Source organism: Lissotriton vulgaris, chromosome 7 (assembly GCF_964263255.1).
Source record: "Lissotriton vulgaris chromosome 7, aLisVul1.2, whole genome shotgun sequence".
Classification (NCBI taxonomy): Eukaryota; Metazoa; Chordata; class Amphibia; order Caudata; family Salamandridae; genus Lissotriton; species Lissotriton vulgaris.
This window is the reverse complement of record NC_141695.1, coordinates 617812345-617823560: the sequence shown is the minus strand read 5'-3', so window position 1 is coordinate 617823560 and position 11216 is coordinate 617812345. Positions and strand designations below refer to the sequence as shown.

At 45.4% G+C, this 11216-nt stretch overlaps 1 protein-coding gene across 1 annotated transcript; it reads right to left on the bottom strand.

Annotated features, from left to right (window-relative positions):
• Positions 1-8700: 8700 nt before the first annotated feature.
• LOC147702134 (uncharacterized) lies at positions 8701-10185 on the bottom strand. Its single transcript, XM_086928752.1, has one exon. The coding sequence runs from the start codon at positions 10183-10185 to the stop codon at positions 8701-8703; it is 1485 nt and encodes a 494-aa protein (XP_086784878.1).
• Between the last annotated feature and the right edge of the window lie 1031 nt (positions 10186-11216).

Genomic DNA, 11216 nt, shown 5'->3' with positions numbered 1-11216 from the left:
ATGGGGAATGCTGGCTACAGTGGCTAACAGCATATCTTCCCATATGAGCAAGATCGGACATAAAAATCTGGTATCCCTCAACTCAGAATTTAATAACACATCTTTTAGGAAAGGTTGTTTTTAAATCCCGTGTTTGAGAACAGCACTTTTAGAAAGTTGCTGTTGTCTTGTCTGACCTTTCTGTGTGCCTTGGACTGTTTGTGAATTGACTGTCTGGTTTGTAAGTGACAGGGGCTGGGTGGCTCCCCGAAGCTGAGTGGGCCATCCCTGGACTGAATAGCTCCATCTGCATCTAGAGTGGTGGGAGGGGGTAGCACCTGGGCCTGAATAGGGCTGTGCCTGCCTTCCACAATGCTGGCTCCACCTCCTGCTGGGTGGCTTACGACCCTGCTCCTCTCTCTGAAAGGAAAGGAGAGGCCAGGAAAACAGAGTGCTCAAGGAACACCCAGGACTGGTTCAGACGGTGTTCAGAGCACTCCTGCACAAAGGGAACAACAACATTTTGGGGTATAAGTACAGGACCCCAGACTACAGAAAATTTGATCATCCTGGAATCAAGAAGGAACCTCTGCCAAGGAGAAAGCTGAAACTGAAGAAGGAAGACTGTCCTGCTGTTGCTCTTCTGGACTGACCTGCTGTTGCTTTGCTGCCAAGGAGAGGGGAAGGACTTTACTTTGTGCTGTGTCCCCTTGCTTGAAGGAATCTCCAAGGGCCTGAGAAGAGCTGGATCCCTGTTAAGAAGTCCCAGGAAGAAAAGGACTTCTCCCCCAGCTTCCCTGAACTCTGCTGAGAGAGTTCTGTCTTTCCTAGAGTGCTTGGGCCAGTTGTGGTGCCTCTGGAAGTTGTACCTGTGCTGGGAAGCTGGAAACCTAGATTTTAAAGACTTTCTGCAAGTGTTATCGCATCGCTCGCTTGCGGAGCTCATCCCAGTCAGTATGAGGAAATTCCCGCCGCTACGAAGGCCGAGATCGTCGCAGAGTCGTCGCATCCTTCATTTGCAGGACGCAGCAGTCCGGTGCGGGAACATTACCATCGCTGCGAACATTGTCGCAGAGCCTGTCGTCGCTGGGTGAGATCGCCGCACCGCTTGCTTGCGGACCCCATCACGTCACTGCGAGAATCGTCGCAGAGCCATTGCATCGAGGAGCTGCGAGAGGAAGATCGCCGCTGGACCGCGCATCGTCGCCCCGGAGATCGTCGCAGCCCCCAAAGATCATCGCATCGTGCCTTTGCAAGCTTTTTCACTAAGGAACCTCTGCGCCGGAAATCCATACAAGGTATCACCTCCTTCCCCATACAGACCGGATTCGTCGCAATACGCCTACTACATCCAGCGGGGTTGTCACATCGCCTCCCCAAGGGCTCAGGAGTGACGCATTGCTTGTTTTCCACAGCACCAGCTTCTGTTTCGGAATTTTGTCGCATTTAAAGGTACTGTTGACTAAATGTGACGCAACTGTGAACTTTTCACGCAACTGTGGATTATTTTATCGCACGTTTAAGAACTCTTTTGAAACCATATTCTTGAACTGTGTATGTTGGATTTTTTGTCGTTTTGGTCTTGAGTAGTTTAGATTAAATACCTTTATTTTTCTAAACTGTTGTGGAGTCAGTTTGTAGTGTTTTCACTGTGTTACTGTGAATGTAAGGGATTTTTTAAATGTGGTAGCTGCTGTGTATGCTGCTTTGCATTGAATAAGATAACCAACTTCCAATACAATAGTCAGAAACAACACAATATATATCAATTTATAAATTGTAACACGACACATGCAGTATACTGTCTAAAATGCATATGTGATATGATATATATTGGTAGCTCGATAAGACCCTTGAAAGAAAGAGTACAGGAGCATATTCGGGCCATATGCAAGAACAATATGCAGTATCCTTTCGCTGTGCATTTCAACACTACACACCAACATAATGATCTACATAGAATTAGATTTCATGGGATCGATGTGGCAACGGCAGGTAATAGGGAAGGTAACCGTCTGCGTAAACTACGTCAGCTGGAAAGCAAATGGATTATCTCTCTGCGAGCAGTGGAGAAGGGGGCAAACATAGACAAAGAGATGTGTGAATTTTTGTAAGGAGGCAAGAAGTTGACTGTAACTGTGAGATGTTCTGGCAATTTTGATTCTGTTGTCATAGTATACACATCTGAAGAGAATGGTGGGATATAGATGACAAATAAGTATTGATGCATGGTACTGGACAATACCTGTTGTGATATATGGATAGATGTGGCCTGATTACTGTGTTAAGTTAGCATGTGCTTTTTATGTGTTTAAACACCATTTTTCCTTTCTGCTGCTTTTGCACACGACACGCATCTGCTGCTTTACCTTTGAGCCTAGTAGAATGTTTTCGGTTCTTACGAGAATAATATGTTGTTACACTGATATCAGCCTTGCTTGGCGAGCTGTGTCTGTACAGTGAGTGCTGAAACCTTCAAGGATATCTCAACACAGTAGTTGTTATGAGCACTGATCTTCGCACGTCCCTAGACATAACATACATGCAGCTGCAGCCAAGTTCTGGCTTTAGGCGCGTTTTATATTGCCTTGCACAAGAGTATATAAACACACTTGACGGTACTTCGCATGCAGAGAGCTGGTCGCTGATGATGTGATCACTAACCACTAGGATCTTGAGGTATGGGGCCGCTCTGCTAAAACCCGCAAGAGACCTTCTTAGATATAATATAATATACTAGCTAGGGAGGGTGAGAATTAGGTTTTGTTAAACCCTATTCATTTAGCATAATACTATGCTTGCACCGTTTGTGTTCGTTGGACTAGTGACTATGCTGATTACCTTGTTTCTTATAATATGTATGCTTGTATTAGCTAAGATACTGCGCTTGAGAGCACTGCATTAGTGAAAAAAACATTTCAAATATGCACGTGTCCTCTTTTACTCCTCGTTCTGGACTGAAATGATTGTATAACGAAAGAGTGTTCATGTGTTCCACGTAACCTGAGGTGTACTAAGTTCATGTTCTGGTTTGTCTAAGCATTGGGAGTTTATGATGACCAATGAGACACTGATTGCTAGTCTGGTAGGGGATTTTTGGGTACTAAGGTGAGTTTTGGGACATCCTAATCCACTGAGGTTCCAAGCCTCTAAGCACAGTTCTGTCTGAGCACGGAATCCCTGCGACAGTTGGATGTTCAAAAAGATAAGAGTGCACAATTTCGGGTATCACTGTGAGTGGTCGATATGTGTATATGTAATGTGCTCAGTAAGAAGTGCTAAATAGTAGTGGGAACTAGTTGTTTATGTGTGATTTTAGATGACAACACAAGATAAATCAACAAATGTACAACTAGTTAATGCAACTTGACTAGTAGCGATAAAGAAATGAAAACATGTAAGGAAATGGGTTTGTCTTTATATAAAGAGAGCGACAACCTAGTGCGATCACCTTACGCTTATACTCCAGAATGTTTTTATTGGCACACCTTTTTTTAGTCAGTACACATGGACTTTCTTATAGATCTAATTGGTACAATTGCGTCACATGCAACGTAGTAAGTTAAATAGTAGACACTCTAAAATGGCCGCGATACTCTTAGAAGACACAGAATAGGACCCTGTAATTGGTCCTTCTTCCATTTCTATAGATACAAGGAGGAGGCGAGACTGACAGGGCCTCAGAAGGGAAACGCGGAAGGAGGCGACCTTTTCCGGTTGTGAAATACACGCTATGGCGGTAAACTTCAAACTATGTTAGCATAAATGTGGGGATTAGAAAGAACGGCAAATTAATAATTTGATATATATTGTAGGCGGGAGTGTTTTCTCCCGAGCCCCGCAGAAAGTAAGGGTTGTCGGACACAACACGCATCTTTAAGGTGCTGGACGCATTACGTTTGAGACATGTAGCATGGGGTATCGTGGCTGCTACGACTGGCCACAGTAGAATGCACTTGAAGCAAAAGCATACTGTGCATGCAGAAATATGGGAGTTGCACCTGGCGTATTTTAGTTACTTTCTTTTTAATAAAAGACGCGAGTTATTTAAATTAGTAGTGTAGTTAGAGCAAGGCATTGACGTGTGGGAGGGTGGACCCCATTAATATTATATGAGAATTTGCGATTTTAAGGACACACACGTGGGATGTGATTGATTCAAAAAGTAGAGATAGAACTTAAGTTATTGATCGCTATAACTGATAGTACAATATTTCCATACTTCAGATAGAACTTATCAAGGCTCCAACCATCATGATTACACAGTGACAGATCACATGTGGATGTATTAGAAAATAAGGAATAACCACAACTTTATTCATACATGTGAAGGTGAAAAGGCTTGCAGGTAAGCCTGGTAATCATATATGTTGTTAACGTAAAGAATAGAGTGATAATGTCACATTTATATGCCAGAATGTTGACAGTTTCCCTATATACCTCCACAGGATCAATGCCAACCTATTTTTTATGAAATACTATTTTTAGAACATATGCTGCTCAATTGACAAATTTTCCAGTAAGTGTTTTCTAGAGATTGAATTGGAAGTAGGGGCAAGCAGTATGCATTGATTGGCATACTGCTAGCATGACTTATTAAATCAATAGGACAAGCGGTATCTAGGTAGCATGCCTTTGGGTACATGAGAACTCTAGGCAAATTTATGGGTGTGTTGTTGACGGTGGTTGCACAAAGGGGGTTTGCCCTCCGCGCAATAACTTGTAGCAGAACAATTAAAAACTTGAGTGTTGACTACTTGTGCGAGGTGCGCATCTAAACCATGCTGGTGGTGGTGGCACAATGACACTTATGTGTTAGACCTATGTAAATAGGAAATGAGAAATTGAAGGTGTACCATGGATTATGATTCTGATATGGGACTATCTTTTGTATATAAATTACAGCCTTGAAAAATCCCGCGAAGGGCGAAACGCGCGTCGGCTGTGACAAGAAAAAGAGCTAATAAAAGAATGTTGTTTACTATTGGACATTGTGCGTTTTCCATTTTGGATTGAGAGAACATTGGTTGTACGACAACAAGAGACTTTGGATCAACGAGGCTGACTGCCCACTGGATAATAATGACTCAATGAGATGTGCACTGATGTTTTTGTGAGATGTTGGATTTTTTGTTGTTTTGGTCTTGAGTAGTTCGATTAAATACCTTTATTTTTTTTAACGGTAGTGGAGTCAGTTTTGCGATGTTTTCACTGTGTTACTGTGAGTGTTGGTACAAATACTTTACACATTGCCTTTGATAAGCCTGACTGCTCGTGCCAAGCTACCAAGGGGGTGAGCAGGGGTTATCCAAAGTGTGGTTCCTCCTTACCCTGACTAGAAGCAAGGGTCCCTATGTGGACAGTGGTGCCTACCTCTGCCAACTAGAGACCCCCAGTTCTAACATTGTTGGTCAGCGGTGGGATTTGAACTTGTATTTGTATTAGACCCACAGTGATTGGTGTACATCACTAGTGAGTGCAGACCACTACGCCACCGCATACTATCGTTTTTGGTTGGTTCTTTTTTTTAATAACTCTTCAAAGCATCATGTCACTGAATGGGAAGCCACCAAGTGTGGAGGCAGAATTGGAGTTTTGCATTGAGGATTTGTATTCTTACAAAGTTACACAGCTAAGACAATTCTGCAACAAGTTTGAGTGCCCCATAAAGCGCAGCTTCGGGAAGGAGGAGCTGCAGAGCATCTTGAAGGCCTATTGGGAGGCCCAAGAGGGAAATGATGCAAGTGGAAAGAATGGTTTTCAACCCCAACATCTGCCTATGGGCGGACCAGGCTCAAGGCCTGGCAGTCACCATTCTAGTAGGGGTTTCACTCCAGAAGAGTTAGAGGAGAATCAAAGAGTGAGAGAATATGACTTGGAAGTCATGAGGTTAAAGATGAAGCAATTGGAAATGGAGAAAAGGCGGCGGAGGAGAGCAAAAGTGCCCGTGCCTTGGAAGAAAAGAAATCGCTTTTGGCTCACGAGTTGATCATGAGAGAACTGGATCTCAAAGCCAAGCAGGTTGATTCCAGTTCAAATGGTAGCAGCGCACAGCCAGTGCAGGGGGGTAAAGTATATATTCCCAAGGATCTGGTACAGACTTACTATAGGAGCGAGGATATCTATGCCTGGTATACTTCTTATAATCAATACTTCTTATGAAATTGCATTAAGAATGAAGGGTGTGCCATGTCTGAACTGGAGTGGTGTGGAGTGAAAAAAATGATGGATTTAGGCCCAGATCTCTTTACTGGGGTGAATGTATGACATTGTTCTGCATTCTGTCCATCAATTATTGTTTTTGCATTGGTCACCCCGAGTGGGACGGGTATGCTCAGACGTGAGTCCCGTGCTCTCCACACCACTGGAGTCAAGCTATCCTGGCTGATGACGGCTGATAGCCAGAAACCGGTCCTAGGATGCTTAATTCTGGTCCAGGGAAGACATGGCTTGGCAGTTTGGGCTGGACTGTTCCCATGAGGCACAGGGTCAAAGCTGATTTGCATATGGCCATGTCTGAACTGGGGTGGTGTGGAGGGGAAAAAAACGATGGATTTAGGCCCAGCTCTCTTTACTTGGGTGAATGTATGACATAGTTCTGCATTCTGTCCATCAATTGTTGTTTTTGCATTGGTCACCCCGAGTGAGAGGGGTATACTCAGACGTGAGTCCAGTGCTCTCCACACCACTGGAGTCAAGCTATCCTGGCTGATGGCGGCTGAAAGCCAGAAACCGGTCCTAGGATGCTTGATTCCGAGTCCAGGGAAGACATGGCTTGGCAGTTCGGGCTGGACTGTTCAGATGAGGCACAGGGTCAAGGCTGATTTGCATATGGCCATGTCTGAACTGGGGTGGTGTGGAGTGCAAAAAAACGATGGATTTAGGCCCATATCTCTGTACTGGGGTGAATGTATGACATTGTTCTGCATTCTGTCCATCAATTGTTGTTTTTGCATTGGTCACCCCGAGTGGGACAGGTATGCTCAGACGGGAGTCCCGTGCTCTCCACACCACTGGAGTCAAGCTATCCTGGCTGATGACGGCTGATAGCCAGAAACCGCTCCTAGGATGCTTGATTCCGGTCCAGGGAATACATGGCTTGGCAGTTCGGGCTGGACTGTTCCCATGAGGCACAGGGTCAAGGCTGATTTGCATATGGCCATGTCTGAACTGGGGTGGTGTGGAGTGCAAAAAAAAGATGGATTCTGTACTGGGGTGAATGTATGACATTGTTCAGCATTCTGTCCATCAATTGTTGTTTTTGCATTTGTCACCCCGAGTGGGACAGGTATGCTCAGACGTGAGTCCTGTGCTCTCCACACCACTGGAGTCAAGCTATCCTGGCTGATGGCGGCTGATAGCCAGAAACCGGTACTAGGATGCTTGATTCCGGTCCAGGGAAGACATGGCTTGGCAGGTCGGGCTGAACTGTTCCCATGAGGCACAGGGTCAAGGCTGATTTGCATATGGCCATGTCTGAACTGGGGTGGTGTGGAGTGCAAAAAAACGATGGATTTAGGCCCAGATCTCTGTACTGGAGTGAATGTATGACATTGTTCTGCATTCTGTCCATCAATAGTTGTTTTTGCATTTGTCACCCCGAGTGGGACGGGTATGCTCAGACGTGAGTCCCGTGCTCTCCACACCACTGGATTCAAGCTATCCTGGCTGATGACGGCTGATAGCCAGAAACCAGTCCTAGGATGCTTGATCCCGGTCCAGGGAAGACATGGCTTGGCAGTTCGGGCTGGACTGTTCCCATGAGGCACAGGGTCAAGGCTGATTCGCATATGGCCATGTCTGAACTGGGGTGGTGTGGAGTGCTGTGGTAAATATTTTAGTAATTTACCTTGATTGGAATTTCTATAATATCAATAAGGTCAAGTATGAAGAGCAGAGTCCGTGGTGGTTAGAATAAAGGGTCTTTATTCAGTAACTCGATTTAAGGGAGAGCTCCGTCACCTAAGGAGGATCGGAAGAATCTCTAACTTTCATCAAAGAGGACATGGTATTTATACACAGAAAAGATGAAGGAGCTTCCCTTGAGCAAAACTCGGATAGCTGTGTTTGCAACAATACAGAAGTCAGTAAAACTCGGATAGCTGTGTCACAATTTTACAGAAATCATAGCAACGTTACTGTGTCAAAATCATACAGATGTCATGACAGGAAGAAGCGTGACTGTGTCTTTAATCACGAGGAAGTCACGGCAGAAGCAGAGCATTGAGAAATAATCCTAGGCTGGTTCCTTAGATGAGGGAGAGAGAGAGAAAAGGAGAACTGGTCATTGACAGGATGTCTGGTGTTGTGTCTTTCAGCAAACGGGGGCTCTTCTTCTCGGAATTGGTTGTCGTGGTTTAGCAAAACGGGGCCTATTTCTCGGAATCGGCCCGATTATAGGGAAATGGTTACAAATGGGGGGGTCTTGTTCTCAGACTCGGCTTGACCATAGGAATGTACAGTTTGAGTGAGGAAGCTGTTTCTCGACATCGCCTTAGCCATAAGAATGTACCTTTGAATTTTAGAGGAAGGAGAGTGCATGTGCAACATTTGTGTGCGCGTGATCAGGTTTGCTCGTGTTCTCGTTTGCTTGTTTTCCGACATGATGGGCTCGGGGACGTGACTGAGAGGGTGTATGATTGGACATAAACTACAAGAAATAATCTTTTTCCACATTCCCTCCTTGTCCCATAATATACCCTTTTAAAATTCTTCTTCTTATTAGTCTACTTCTATACTCATTAGGCCGTCTACTTGTTCCTGTAACATGATTCTTTCTTTTTCTTTCTTTCTGGACTGGGGTTTTGGAATGCAGGCAGTGATACAGAAACTACAGAGAGTTGGGCCACACTGAATACAGAGGCAACAGGTGAAGAGAATGGCTAGAGCAAGACCTAGTATCGTAAGGATCTTCCACCCCCATGAGGACAGGAGGCCCCAGAGCCATCCCGTCAAGGACCAGGCTCCGGTGTCTGCGTCTAGCTTCTTTGAAAGTACATGAAGGCGGGAAATGGCAGCATATACAGAGGGACCATTATCTGGAATGTATATACAGCAGCTGGATCCGATCAGTTCACATACGCCACCACGGTCCCCTAATATGATATCTAGGACCATACGGTTCTGTAACATCATGAGTCTATCGGAAGCCATCTCAGCCGTGATGTTGCTTAACGCACCAGCGGTCTCGTTTATGGCTCCCAGAACTACACGAGTTAGTTGTCTTATGTGGCGGCTATTGATCATGGGGCCCCAGAAAGGGATGATTCCTTTGAAGAAATGGCCAGCCTCTTGATCCACTGTGTCTTCAGCATCCATGACCCCCCGTCGCCGTCTATTAATCACGGTCGGAGGATCACTTAGATGATAATCTGCTGGGGCGGTGTAGGTAGGGGGGAGGAGAAATGCAATGCAGCATTTCCCGGACCAGCCTTGAGGTAGCCACATACGTGCGTGAGGTCCACAAATAAAATAAGTGTTGGGGGCGGTGGTCATTGTTGGGAAGTTTAAGTCAGGTAGGGTGTATGTTTTATTACACTCACTGTCTCCCATCTTCTGACCCTTGCCCTTACCTCGTACACAAAACAGGCCCTTATGAGGCACAGCCCATCCTCCCTGCTCTGTCTGTCTCTTCTGAACTGAGAATGCTTCTCTAAAGGAGGTAGTGTCGTTAAAGAGGGAATAACTGGTGTTTTCACTATTATATGCTCGTCCCCATGTTGTGGTGAAGTCTACCATCTTTTGAACAGCGCGCACAGTCTTTGTTTTTATCTCGTTCCAGGTACTAGTGTTCTTGGTCTTGGTTTCAGGGATGTTTCTAACCGAGGTGGAGAATATCATAGAGAGAGCATAGGTAGATCCAGCATAGCCAAAAGGGAGAGGGATAAAAGGCATACCTCCGTGTACGGAGTGTGGCATTAAGCCGCAGACCCAACAGTTGGTTTTGTTGATAACTAGTTGGTGTTGATGGAGTGTGGAGATGAATGTGTTATTGAAGAATTCTTTTCTCCTACTTTTGAGATGCGGGGGAAGATCTATGTGTGAATGCATAGCAGTGTTGTTCAAAAGCGTAGGGGAAGAAAGTGGGAAGGCTAGATGAAGGAACCAACCTAGACAAGCCATGATGCAGAAAATAAGAATCATGATAGAGAGAAAAACGGGAACTTGGTTCTGTGATAGTTTTGCGCAGTGAGTCTTTGTCTTCATGATTTCGGCTGCTTAGTCTGAGTAAAGTATGCGCCAGTGACCGGACACTCCCCAGCAACCGCTTCACCAAGCGTCCGTCTTGGGCTTAATTAGCCACTGGTAGGTCGAGGTCAGGCACAAAGTCTCAAGTCTGTTTTGGATAAGATCGCAGCCGCGATTTGTACTCTTCTTTGGGCAAAATTTCTGGAAGGGGTGAAATAAAGTCTGTCGTTTCAGTGTCTTTAAAGTCTGATGGTTTAGTGTCTCTGCTCTCGAGATCAGCAACAGCGTCCGTAGGAGTTGGTCCGTGGAAGGGCTTGCAGTAGCTCACATGGAGTCATCCTTTTCGTCCTTCGACTTTGACGGCGGTACTCGTTGTGAGCAGCACCAGCTTGGGACACCTCCACCTTCTTTCCAGAGGGCTGGTTCGGTCAAAATTTCTGACGAGCACCAATTGGCCAGGTTGGAGGGGGTGCTCGTCGGGCCAGGTCTTGTCTGGAAAAGCTGCAGCCACCTGTGAACGGCAGGAACGTAGTGCAGACATCAAAGAAGCCAAGTAATCTGTCAGTACATTTGCATCAATATCAGTTAGCTTTTTAGGAGATGGGACACCCCAGATATTTGGAGGTCTCCCATATGTGATCTCATAGGGTGACAGGCCCATCCGAGAATGTGCCACCATTCGCATGTAGAACAGGGCAACTGGAAGAGCTGTCACCCAGTCTATTTGCTTGTCAGCGCAGATTTTGGCCAATTTGGTTTTTAATGTCTGGTTGTGCCGCTTCACCAGGCCTGCTGCTTGGGGATGTCTGACACAATGAAATTTCCAGGTGTAACCTAACAGTAGGGAAACCGCTTCCATCAATTTAGAAGAGAAAGGTTGTCCATTGTCAGAGTAGATGACTCTGGGCAACCCATATCTTGGGAAAAATTCTCTAACCAATTGTTTAGCTGTCATTTGGGCACCATAGTCTGGGACAGGGTAAGCTTCAGTCCATCGGGTTAAGGTACAGACCACTACGAGGACATACTTGTATCCTCGACATCTTTCC

Excerpts from the sequence above, each read along its gene's own strand:
- LOC147702134 (XM_086928752.1), bottom strand. The coding sequence starts at position 10,185 with ATGAAGACAAAGACTCACTGCGCAAAACTATCACAGAACCAAGTTCCC.